Source organism: Sinocyclocheilus rhinocerous, unplaced genomic scaffold (genome assembly GCF_001515625.1).
Source record: "Sinocyclocheilus rhinocerous isolate Xijiao unplaced genomic scaffold, SAMN03320098_v1.1 scaffold738, whole genome shotgun sequence".
Lineage (NCBI taxonomy): Eukaryota > Metazoa > Chordata > Actinopteri > Cypriniformes > Cyprinidae > Sinocyclocheilus > Sinocyclocheilus rhinocerous.
This window is the reverse complement of record NW_015633949.1, coordinates 8,308-21,985: the sequence shown is the minus strand read 5'-3', so window position 1 is coordinate 21,985 and position 13,678 is coordinate 8,308. Positions and strand designations below refer to the sequence as shown.

Below are 13,678 nucleotides of genomic sequence, written 5' to 3'. Positions count from 1 at the left end.
GATAGAACGATAAAACGATAGATAGATAGATAGATAGATAGATAGATAGATAGATAGATAGAACGATAGATAGATAGATAGATAGATAGATAGATAGATAGATAGATTCTAATTCAACTTCATGTGGGGTTTGACCAATTTCAAATTCCAAGTTAAACTGAAAGGAAGCCAATCCAGCACCACACCACTGCTGGATACTGAAGATATAACTTGAAGAATGTTTCACACACTTAATTTCAATATCTAAAGTCAATAATTTTTAACAATTCCACATAATTTGGCGTATGGGTGTGCAGCTCTGTTCTCTGAGACGTTGGCGGCGCATGGCACTTCTCAGCTAATTGGATATGAGGATTCAGCCTGTTGTTTCTCATTTCTGTTTAATTAAAGCACGGCACTTCTCATGCTGGCTTTGTTACATTCAGATCATTCTTATTAGATCACTCTTCAGACGTGAGAGTCCTTCAGATTTGATCGCAGAGGGGTCGTCTTATGTGAACGCAGGTTTTCTTGTGTAAGCTCATTGAAGATTGATGAACAAGTCCCTCAATGCTCCCCGACTCTCGAAGACATATGGACATTTGAGAGCTTTGGCCACTGAACTGGCTGGCCAGGCTCGGTCAGTATTTCATTTCAACTTAAACGGTTCTAAAATGGGCTACTTTTCAGATATTAACTAACCTGAAAGGGCATGCCAACCTCATTATCTGCAGCCGTCATGGACAGAGACAAGGACACACTCTGCCAAAGGGGCTAATTAAAATCTCTTTTTATTCTTCTTCTTTGCTTGGCTAAACCTCATGAGCTGAGCCAAGATGATTCCTGTAAGTCAAAGTCTTTTATTTGTATGTTATTTCTGAAAGTCTCGGGGTTGCGACCGAACCGGAAAACAGAAGCCAGCCTTGGAGGAACTGCATTGAAACCGTCGAGAACTACAGAGAGAGAAACTCATTTGTGCTTCAAACAAACATAAAAGCTGTAGGCTGGTCAGATGCTTTCAAGTGAGCTTAAGTAGTTGGATCACAGGATTTTTGTCTGCTTGTATTGCTCAGTGCCCGTGTACTTGACATGTGCAGCTAGATACACAATCACATACAAGCCACCAGCTATTTCTTTATCAACTGAATTTACCTTCACACAGAAATCTTGGAGAGCCTAGTCTCATATGATACTGTATTTCCTGGATCAGACGCAGGACTGGTTCCATCCTCTAGAGAGGGGTGGGAAGTGGAATTCCGCCTTTTTAAAAGTGCTCTCTTCCCTGGAAAATCACAGGCTGAGAGGGAGGGCTTATGAATAAATGGATGGAAGATCTGGAGGTATGCTAACATCTGTGCGGCAGTGAGTTGTCAACACTCTTTCTACACACTAGATCTCCCTCTGTCCTAACCCACCATCACCACCAGTGGAGAACAGCCTGGATGTTACTGTCGCTGTGCTGGAATAGCACGTCATTTGAAACAGCTATTAGCTATGGTTAGCTAACAGCTGCCAAGAAGTGTTCACGCAAGGCCGTTATCATCACAATCATCATCAAGTGGATGGGGAGTCAGTCAGCGGAAGTCAGACTCATTTATACCGTAATTCTATTGATCAGCTTCCAAAATGTCTGGCAAAGAAAGCTGTGGATGTGACAAATGTTCCTAGCAGCATAATACATGTTTCTGGTCTTATTATGTGTGATTCTTTGATGCATGTGTTTTCAGAGAGAAAAATTATTGTATTTGAAATGGTATTAAAACTAAGATTGTAATGTTATCTGAAACAACTTTTTTCAGTTAACGTCAATCTATTTTAAGAGGCGTTTATGGCATCTTTCCCCCCGTTAGCAAAATTTGGGATATCACTTAAAAATTCTGATTAACAGCACCAAGATGCAAAAAAAAATATATATACTTTAATTTCATATAAATAAAATTCTATAATTAAATTAAGATGAAAAAAATTTAAATTCAGAAAATAAACTTTTAAAATAAATAAATAGATAAAATTCTGACTTTAAACACCAATATGCAAATAACATTTCCAAAAAAACGTATCCAATTTAATATACATTAAATAATATATAAATAAGCATTTATATTAGGATATTTTTAATACAATAACATAAATAAATGTATAAACTACAATGGAAACTGAATAAAAAAATTATTTCTACATTTGACAGCAGTATCACACTGTTTTAGGCTGATTACTTTGCTGCTGCTGCTCATTTGCATGAAGTTTGCTCATTTGCTTATGTTATGGGAAATCACTGGCTCTGATTGAAAATAAATGACTTTCCATATCATAGTAACTGTAACGTGTTATCCACCCTTTAGTGATAAGTTAAGTTAAAAGTTAAAAGACACATTGATTATGTACTAAGTGTAGGGTGTACAAAATTACAGAAGAATGAGGAAAAAAAGAACAATAGAGGGAGATAAAAACTCCTCAGTCATAGACTTGAACAAGAGGGCGGTTTGGCCTTTTATTATTGGCCATCACACACGGTAGGAGAGCATGAAAATTAATGTTGCAGAAATGAGACGGCCTCAGGCAGAGGTGAACCTGGCATAAAGGTAAAATACAGCCTGAGCCGCACATCTGCTTAAGCTGATCTGACACCTCAGCCGCCGAACGCTCTGACACCACTAAATGTCAGAGCTCTTTTATGGAAACTTTGCCTGTCTTTTATCGCAGCCGTCAAAGACACTGATCATTACAGACGTTTATCACAGAGAAGGGCAACGTTTGCACCAAGACGTGGAGGTTTCAGGCCTACAAATCAGACACGGATGCATGACACGACTCCCTAATCGGGTGAGAAAGGTGACATACTGTGTACAGAGTGGCAGGTCACATAATGTTGAAGGGATAACGGCGCTTATAAAACTGAGAAAGGAAAGAATTACAGCTCTTGTTCGACTAACGCTCAAATCCAGAGAAAACGTGTAATTCTATGGGACTCAGCGTGGTACCGTCTCTTTCTGTCAACCCACCGACTCTTTAAATGTTAAAGCAATTTCTCACAGAGAAGCAGAGGAAGGAGAGTGTTTGACGGTTAATTGTGGAGCATTTTCATTGCAAAATCTCCTTTGCTCTTTTTCTTATTTCATGAATGGCCCTATTTTCATCTATCAATCTCCATGGCCTCACTCACACCTGCAGTATTGTTCACTCTTAAAGTCATGCTTTGAAATGACCTGACATGACTCTTCTTACTGTGCCTGTCCAGGTTTTTTTTTTTTTGGATGGCTCCAAGGCGTAACTTTGTGATGAGAGGGCAGGATTCATTAGCCTGTCAACTTCACAAAAGAGGCAGCTCATTATGTGGAAATTAATTAGCCATTCTCTCAGAGACGGTGTGTCCATCCATAATCAGATCTGTCTCGTCTTGCACGCCTGTCTAAGGAAAACACTTTTTTCGCACCAGACAAGGTGAACCTAGGGATCAAACGGAATGGAATATCAAAGCGCCATCATCTTCCAGAACAGAAAAACTCAGGGAATTGAATGATCTATGACACCGTATAGACACTGAATAGTTTGAATTGTTTAATTTTGCTTTACAGCCATTCCAACTCACCTGTAACACAGTCAAGCTCACCATGAGATCCATTACCGGCTCTACTTTCATCTAGCGCTCTATAAACCACAAGGGCGGAACTGAAATAAAATCCGGATGTGGCGAGCTCCAGATCATTTGGGATTCAGGGCCTCGGCCCAATGCCGCACAGGCGGGCAGGATCAGAAGCAAAGAGGTGTGTGAATGAGTCAAGGCAGGGCATGTCTAGACACATAAAACTACCACATTCCCATCTATCACAGAAATCCAGTCTGTCAGCGCACGACAGCATTTACAGTGCCTCCATGAAGACCTTGCTGACAAATAAGGTCAAAGGACGACTAACACAGCGTATAAGATTGTATCATAAAATGCCTTGATTTAGACTTTATGGTCAAGCAGCAAATAATAAACTTTGACCATTTTGAGAGTACAGATCTCCTGATTGGTTTGAGAGATATTGACCCAATACTAGTGTGACATTCCCAGTTACAACCGGCTGGCTCAAGAATGTTTATCTTTAACTTCAACTAGACGTGACCTAATCAGACCTTAATGTATATACTGTATATATATATATATATATATAAAATTATATTTTAATGGAAAACCTCTTTCTGTCTTACTCTTTCAGTAAGACAGGAAGTTAAAGGGCCCTATTTTAGCGATCTAAGCACATGGTCTAAAGCGCATGGTGCAATTGTGCTTAGGGCGTGTCCGAATCCACTTTTGCTAGTTTAAGGACGGGAAAAATGGTCGGCGCCCGGCGCCAAGGTCTAAAAGGGTAGTCCCTATTCTCTTAAAGGGATACTCCACCCCAAAATGAAAATTTTGTCATTAATCACTTACCCCCATGTCGTTCCAAACCCGTAAAAGCTTCGTTCGTCTTCGGAACACAATTTAAGATATTTTGGATGAAAAAACGGAGACGTCACGTCGGTGACCGACGAATTCGGATCTCAATTCGTCAGTCACTGACGTGACTCGGAGTGACCAACTGAAAGGGAACAAAAATAATGACTTTATTCAACAATTCGTCTCCTCTGTGTCTCTCTGCATCACCGTAGCGCCATTTTGGAGAATATCCGCTGAACGCAAGCAGTGTATGCTATTCTGTGTCAGCCGCGACACAAGAATACGTTTTCTACGTGTATTTACGCTTTGATTTGAACGAAAACAGCGCATCCGTTTTGTTTTGTTCTGTATGTGTTGTATTTTTATCTGTTTGTTTTATTATGTAAAGTGCCTTGAGAAACTGCTTTAAAGATACTATATAAAAATAAAGATTATTATTATTACTACTGAAGATTCTGCTATGCCATTAAATTGTGATGAAATTTTACAAAATTACTGTTTTTATTGTGTTTTTGCTAAAAAATTTTTTAAATTTGTATCATGGGTGAGCATAAGAGACTTCTATTAAAAACACCAAAATTTTGAAAGGTAGTGTATCTGTATCTGATGGAGGAAGACATACCTCTATTTTCTTTATGTTATCAGTAAAGTATCTACAGTATATATACATGTTTTGCAGGATTAACGTTCGCAATTAACTGATCGTTACTTTTAAAGACAACCATAAAAATTCCTAAATGCTGACATCTAATAATAACATTAGCAATGCTAGTGCTATGCAATATCCATCAATAAATCATCAAATCTTTTTAGTGAGTGATAGCGAAAAAAACTGATGATAGTGAAATCTCAGTAAAAAACATGTCTAAAAAACAATTTTGTTTCTCATATTATTGTTTTGGAAGTTTAAATTCAGGAAATCTCTCTAACTGAAGTTCAAAGTTAGCTATATAAAAGGAAAAAAAAGTGTCACAAGAAAAAAACTCACAACAGTCAATTAATTTACTGAAGCCTTAAATAAATAAAAAAATATGATTTTCTTCTAAAGATTACATGCCAACTGGCCAGTAATGCTTTTATTTTGTTGCAAAAGTCTTTTTTTACTTGCATGTGGTGCTTGGTGACTGTGAATTTTGCAAGAGGGTCTAGCTGCAGCCTTGCACTTGCACTCTCAGACTTGCATTCTCAGACTTGCACTCTCAAACACTTGCGCTTCCGCTAGCGACGTCACTTGCAGTCTTTTATTTTTTTATTTTGTTCTATTTATTGAGTGGCGATTGCAAGTGACATTGTAATTTAGTTTATTTTTTCTTGTCTTCACCACCTGGCTACTGTTGTTGGAAGCGCAAGTGTCTGAGAATGCAAGTCTGAGAGTGCAAGTGCGAGGCTGCAGCCAGACCATTCTCGAATTTTGGTCAAATGAGACTGTAAAGAAAGTAACAGACAAAAAAAGCGAGAAGTGGAGCCCTGCTTCGGCTGAGGATGTGTGTCAGTGGGTGAGCGCGTGTATCTCAGCAGGTGATCCCTCACCCTGCAGGGTTAATCTCCTTTGGGATGGGCGAGCGGCAGGGTGGAGGATATTACAGCAGCTTCCTCAGCCATCACCTCACACAGCAGCCCGCCATGCACGGCTAGGCTCAGCCCAGATCAGCCGACTTAATCACGGCTCAACTACACAACTGAGCTCTTACTAGGGCAGGACTGAGATCCTCAGCTCATAATACCCCGTCTAAAGCATTGCTGTTTACCTGCAACACATGCATATGCATACAGATGTGCTTCCTCTACAGCAGGGGTGTCAAACTCAGTTCCTGGAGGGCCACAGACCTGCATAGTTTAGTTCCAACCCTGCTCCAACACACATACCATGTAGTTTTCAAATAAGCCTTAATGACTTGATTAGCTGGATCAGGTGTGTTTAATTAGGGTTGCATCTAAACTGTGCAGGGCTGTGGCCCTCCAGGAACTGAGTTTGACACCCCTGCTCTACAGTGCTGAATGAGAGTGACATCATCTGAAGCTTGTGGCATTTGAGTGGTGGTGCGGCGGAGGGGGCAATTACCTGTTGAAAGGCCATTCAGACCCCAACAGCCTCCATTTCTAACTTCACTCCATCAGTCCTGCCTTGTTTGTGTTCAACCTTTATCCAGACGCAAAGGGGGGCAGCGAGGGTCCTTTCATTGTGATCTGAATTATTGAGAGGTCTAAATCTTTAATGTGCATGTCTCTGATGGAGGTTCCCATTTAGAGAATCTGTCATCCGTCAAACTGTACGGCCTGCTGAATGTTGAGACAGGACTGGTGTGTTAGATCTGCCTTAAAGGTAAAGTAGAAAACAGCCTTGCTATAGACACATGACAAGAGATCAAAGTTCAATGCACTATAAAAGAGTTTGATGTGTTTATACTCTAATGCTCACAGCACAAAGCCTTGAAAAAAGCTGAGGCAGTCAAAATGGAGATACATGTTCACCCATGTCAAAACACAGCCATTTGTTCATTTAGATCATGATCACACAGATCATTTATTGTCTCCTTTACCATTTCTTTACCACTCTGTAATATAGTTCTTTTCACATGTTTTGCTAATGGATTTAAATTTTGACATTATAAAATCACTATTATAACATTTAAAAATCAATTTTTTTGTCAAAGTTCAGCATTGTTTTGTATTGAAGTATGAAGTAGCAAGAGTTTGTAGATTCAACTCATTGAATCTACTTGAATTACACAGATGGCCTATTTTGAATTTACAACGGCAATTTTCAGTGAAAAGTGGCTAGTTTGTATCCTTGTTTACAATCTTAGTTTCTCTCAAATGTAAATCAAATGCCGATTCACAAACATGTGTTTCCACCATTGCACCATTGCTTGTTCTCCATCATTGCATAGGCCCACTCATGGATGAGACATGCAGATAACTATAGTTAACCTTCACTGAATTTTATATAATCAATGAACCCTGAAAAAGTTATCAGTCAGTGTTTAACATTCTATTAGTTGTCAAAATGAATTTATTGCAGCACTTTTGTCATACCTAAATCGAGCTCTGTACAAAGTAACAAAAAATTTGCATATATTTTCTAGTACATTTAACTGCACTGTGCTCATATTTGGCCTACTTGTGCATTAAATTATAAATAAACAAAATTACATAGCCTATCATCTTGCGATATTGTGATCTCGAATTGCAGAATATTTCAGTAGGCTGCATGCATTTGAGAGACGTTCTTAAATGTAATGCACATACATGCATGCACAGTTTTGCAGTTTTAATCGCCATTTTGGTAATTTAATGACTTAATTGACGATGTATGCTTTATTTATGAAGTGAGCGTGCACCTCATTTTCGCGTACAGTTGAAGAGCGTGCGCCGTGAGCACAGTAAAACGGCTGACAGGACAGGAAAGTTTTTACTGACATAAAATATCTCATCAGACCGCAGTTCCCTGTTGTTATACTGAAGCTCATTTGGCACATGTACCTTTTCCGCGCTCGTTTGACTCGCTCACTGAGGGCAAGCTGGAGTTGCCTGGTCACCACCCATCTTTATTATCTGATGAAGTGCAGTGTGAACATTCTGCTAAATTTCTCCTTTTGTCATCTACAGAAGAAAGTCAGTCACACAGGTTCGGAATGACAACAGGTTGAGTAAATATAGTAATCATATCATTTTTGTCCATCCCTAAATCTACAGCCATATTGCACTGTTTATTTACACTAGATCTCAATCCCTGCTTGGTTCCTTTTCTTCCTTGTTTGCCATTATATCAATGTCAAGGCGAGTGTAAACCCAGTGGCAAAATTAGCTGCTCTTGCATGTGCACATCCACCCAACATAACAGCTGGAGAACATTAAATTGAACCGGAAACAGGGGGAGCAGGACCTTCGGAGCGAAGTAATTGGAAGTTTTGTAAAGAAACAGAGAGCTTTAAGAAATATGTGCTGTCTGGCTCCTGCAGATGATTGCTATAAGTCTAATAGAAGGAATATACAGCTTTTTTTTTCTAAAAAGCTGAACACCACCGATTACTCCTCACACACACATAAAGACAGAGAGAGAGACAGAAAGAGGGGGTGGAGTGTAAACAACTTTCTTATTCACAAGGCATATTAAGGATGTGCAAAAAATGATATTACTCCACTGCAAACCCGCCACAGTTCATAAACTCACAGTAACAAACGAATTTGCCTGTATACAGTCATTTGTCATTTTATCGCCCCGCGTAACAAACGAAAATGCGGTGCTGTGCGGGGCAGGGCACATCAGCGCTCTGCAACCTTTTCTGTTGTGCCGATCTCCCCTTGATGACTCTGTTAAAAGACTATTAGCAGAGAATTATCCAAGTCATTCTCCACTGTAATTATGCGGCCTATTGACAGCAGCTGTCATTTTCAGGCTAACATGAGCATATTATGTTGACATGAGATAACAAGGAGTGTTTCCCCTTCAGTGCACAGAGAGTCGCTCCTAATAGAAAGCAATGATTGAGAGCTCCCTACTCTCAGAGTCCTAATCGTTCGTGCCAATCTAATCAGTAAGTGTACACTCATAAACAGGTTTGTCTAGAGCGCTGGACCCGTGCCAGCTGGAGACACTGGCACAAGCGCAATTAGCAGGAAGTAGATGAAGCAGATGCTTAGAGGTTGACGCGCACGACGGCTCACCTTGATAACGCAGCAGCAAGGAGCTGGACTGCGGCTGCCGGCTGCGGAAGTGGATGGAGATTTGGTTGCTCCAGCTGCGTACCACCAGACCTTTCAGCAAGATGGACTCGTTGGCCAGCACAGAAGGTTCCCGGCCGCCCAGGTCTTCAAATCTGACTACATCGCCCTCAGCCAGGCTCACGTTCATCACCTTAGTGTTATGAGAGATAAGAGAAGAAAGAGAGCGGAGACACAGTTAAAAACGAAGTGAGCTTTGTGGCTTTGTCATAGTAGTAGGTGTTTCTTTAGCTATGGGCCCTGTGGACCTTTTCCCAGCTCTTCCAACAGTGGACATACATGCATCACAAGAGAGTTATTCATGAATATTCCCACCACAGTGTTATTTCCACCATATCTAAATAATTTTATATTATTCTCGGATGGAGATTAAACATTTTTGGAAAAAAATGTCAGACTCGGTTGTCTTGCTATGACTAATTTCATAGCTAGCATTCCACATATCTAATATTGTTATTGTTAACTAATCCATCTTCATTGTCTGATAAAGAGCAACATGAACATTGTGATAAACCTCTCTTTTTGTGTTCTACAGTAGAATGAAAGTCATGTGGGTTCAGAACGACAACAGATTGAGTAAATTATTTAATTTAATTATAATTATATTACAAATTAAATTATAAAATATATCTAACTTTATTATTTATATTATTTTTGTCCAAACCCAAATTTTATGTGACTAATGTTGTTATTGTTAACGTTTTTTAAAATGTTGCTTTCATTAATTAAATTAAAGCTGGAATAAAATACAATTTAAATATGTTGCCTTGAGGTGCCAAAATTGTTGCCTTGAGATGTTGCCATGGCAACTAACTAAAATAAAATGTTTCAGTTGAACTATTAAAATGACTAAAACTAAAACTGAAATCAAAATAAAACTAAATAGAAATATTAAAAAAGTAATAAAAATTACAGCCTGATTGGAAATGCTGAAAAATTACCTGCTGACAAACTGTATTTATTTCAATTTTTTATCTCACATCTCATTTCATCTCATTTTAGTTACTGTTGTCTCACTGGTTCACAAGTATACTTACTTTTGAGGGGGAAAAAAACTATTTGGGTCTAAATTGTTCAGTGTGGTGGAAATGACTCAACACATGAAAATAATTTTATTAAACTTTTAATATTAAAACTTTTATAGAATTGTAGGTTTTATTTAAAAAAAAGTTTTAATAAAATTTAAATAACTTGGAATGTAAAAGTGCCTGCCCCCACTGTTTCAAACGTGACTCATGCAATCAGAAGCACTTAACTAATTTAATAGGGTCTTTAAATACTCGTGGTGTAGGAGTGTTTAAACATGGAAAAGTTTGGACAATACACAGAACCAGAAGGACAGACTGACGTGTTTTCGGATATGCAGAGATAGCAGTGGGGTGACACATTCTGCCACACTGACTGCACTCATAATGGTGTTGGCCTGTCTGTCTGCCATGCTGCATGGTAATTGCACCACGGGCAATCTCCTGTCTGCTGAAGCCAGCATGCATATCCTCACCTGTCACTAATAGAAAGCCATAGCCACCCATTACTTCTCGTTCTGCCCGTCTACCACTTTAGACAACACATGCAACAACTGCATGAGCCAGTATCCAATACTGCAAGCGTGGGTGGAAGTCGTGACATGGAGCAAAGTGAAATAGTGGGAGTCTGAGGAATAATTACAATTACGCTGAACAAAAAAGTCAGACCTATTCAACTAGCGTGCTGCCGTGAAACTGTGCCATTGTGGCTGATCTGGGATCAGTTGGGATGTGCCCTTGCGCTCCTCTCAGGTAATGAAAGTGTCTTTAATCAGATGCAGGCAAATGAATCTGACCTAAGGAGAGACCTTGCATAGACGCAGACGTGACGGCAGGTTAATGAGGCCTCGCACGCATCGCCCTCAATCTAGACACCCGTAACTCCTCACGACAGGAAGACAACTCAAACTCTCAGCTCGAATTAATGCTGCTGTCTGTAGTTTACCATTAAGAAAGTTTTACAAAAAGCACAATTTAAACTCGTCCACGGCGAACGATGAGGCTTGAATTTAAATAGGGATTGCTGGAGACACTCTTAGAGGCCCCTGAGTGCTGTGAAGGCAACAGGTGACAACCTGATGATGTGTACTACAGAATAAATTCACGCTTAATAAAGCCAGAGCTGCAATGTGCTGAAGCAGTCTATAAAACAAAAGTGCATTACAAAGTAATCACATTACACTAAAAGCCCTCGGATAATAAAATATTTCCAGAATATTGCTCACCATAATCCAATTTGCGTTGGCACCGGGCCCGACTGTCTACCCCACGCATGTAATCCTTCGCATAAACATGACTGTCAGTCAGATGCAGACATTGGCGTGTAAATGCGCAGCCACTGTGACATTCAGGGTCAGTGTTGATTAAAATGTTTGCCGCTTTTTACACAGAGCACAAACAGACAGGTTCAGAATAAAGGGAAATTATGTCAACTATCCCAGCGCTCCTGGCCTATCCAGGATAATCATTCATATAATCATACTACCATATGGAAACTGTGCTAAAATAATATCTTGTAATTCATATAACATCCAATATTATAGTGCGTGTGTAAATATACACATATATTGAGTAATGCTTTAGAAAGAAGTATCTAATGCTCACCAAGGCTGCATTTATTTGGTCAGAAAAACAGTAAAAACAGTAATATTGTGAAATTGTGAACATTGATTATATATTATGAATATATATTATTCTAATTTAAAATAACTGTTTTCTATTTAAATATATTTTAAAATGTACTTTATTCCTGTGATGGCAAAGCTGAACTCCAGTTTTCACAGTCTTTAAACTGTGATACATTCAGGATTCTTTGATGAATAGAATGTTTAAAAGAACAGCACAACATTTATTTAACTTTTATTTTCTATATTTGACTTTATATTTTACAAATGTTGATATATAAAGGTTGGTGGGAGAAACTGCAGTGGAGAAATGCAGGTTTAAAAATTTGTGACTGAATCAAGGCTCATACCTCACATATCTCGTATGTTTCTATGATTTTCTAGCATGGCACTTCAGACAAGTTGTCAGGGACCAAAAAAGTGTCAGTGCATTAAAACCAGTCACTCAGCATGGTTCTACACACCATGTGGATTAATGTAAATATGGTTGTCACTAACTGAATTTGGGGGGGGGACTAGAATCAAGAATGCATTGTCACTCCTGTAAACAACTGTACACTGTGTGTAGAGTAGGATTTAAGAGTCAGCAGAGGAGTGACTACCGTATTTAGCTGCGTTGTGTGTACATGGCCTAAGAGAGACACTGATACACTCACTGTATCAGCACTCTGAGGGCAGGCGAATGGTTAATTAATCTGGAAATGCATGCTGTGTCACATTAACAGAGAATTAGCAGAAAACCCCTCTAGCTATGTCTGAGTTTTAAAAAAAGAGCTCCTGCTCTCCTGCCTTCCTGGGCTGTGCTGAATCTGATTTCCTGTTTACAGCAATAAAAAATACAGAATAATTGAGGTGACACCTCATAAATAAACACGCTTTATTTTGCAGGTCAGCTTTTCAGATCTGAGTGAGAGAAAGAAAGCAAAGAAAGGGACAGAGTCAGAGCCGTGGTGTAGTGGGTCAGGACATCCTGCGGTACTCACAGGGTTCGAATCCTGATTCTTTGCCTCTGTCCTAGCAAATAAAGGCCAAAAACCCATAAAAAACAGAAAGGTTTTTTAAACAGAAAGTAAGAGATAAGATAAAGGGGCAGAAAAAGTGAAGGAAAGAGGAGTGATGTCCATGTGCTCAGCTCTTTTAGTAGGCATGTATCCAGGAGGGCTTCTTTAATCATCTCTGATGCACCAAAGCTGAGAGCACTGGCTTTTCTATGTTATCCATCACTGATTATCTTTCTGTCTCTGACAAGCATGACCCCTCTCTGGTACAGTGTAAACGCCTGATTTACAAATAAATACCAGACAGATACCAGTTCAAGGGCCATTCTTTGAAACAGGTGCCTTTTCCAGTCGGATTAGACAAATAACTTTATCTCCTCTTCTGACTTCAACTTGTCTGTGAGAAGACAATATCCTGAAAGGATGATAATGAAGGGACACAACTTTCAACATGAATAATGTAGTGTAATAGGATATATGTAATGAGATAGTAAAGAAAAAAATGACAAAAGATTATGATAATCGAATAAATGTTATTCTTCTGAACCTTCTATTCAATGAAGAACCTTGAGAAAAAAAAGTATCACAAATGTATAAGGCAGCACAACTTTTTTCAACATTGATAATAATCAGAAAACCAAATAAATGTAGCCTTGGTGAGCATAAGAGACTTTAAAAACATAAAAAAAAAATCTTACTGACAATAAACTTTCGAATGCTAATGTATAGAGTATAATAAAAAAAATTAATAATAGTAATACAAAAAGATACTGGATTTTTGTTGATGTTATCAGAAATAGTTCTAACTTTAACAAATACTAAAAGTTGTTATTAAAATATTACATTTTAAAAGTTTATAGGTCATTCTGCAGACATAAAGGACCGGAAATAACTCCAAATACT

General features: G+C 38.8%; 1 protein-coding gene across 1 annotated transcript in view; it reads right to left on the bottom strand.

Annotated features, from left to right (window-relative positions):
• Positions 1–10,659, bottom strand: part of LOC107744801 (seizure protein 6 homolog) — a 58,664-nt gene extending 48,005 nt beyond the window's left edge. Inside the window, exons 1-2 of the mRNA XM_016558629.1 lie at positions 10,459–10,659; positions 9,071–9,260 (exon numbers count right to left, since the gene is read on the bottom strand). Of these exons, the coding sequence (XP_016414115.1) occupies positions 9,071–9,260; positions 10,459–10,659 (391 nt within the window). The remainder of the gene's footprint in view (positions 1–9,070; positions 9,261–10,458) is intronic.
• Between the last annotated feature and the right edge of the window lie 3,019 nt (positions 10,660–13,678).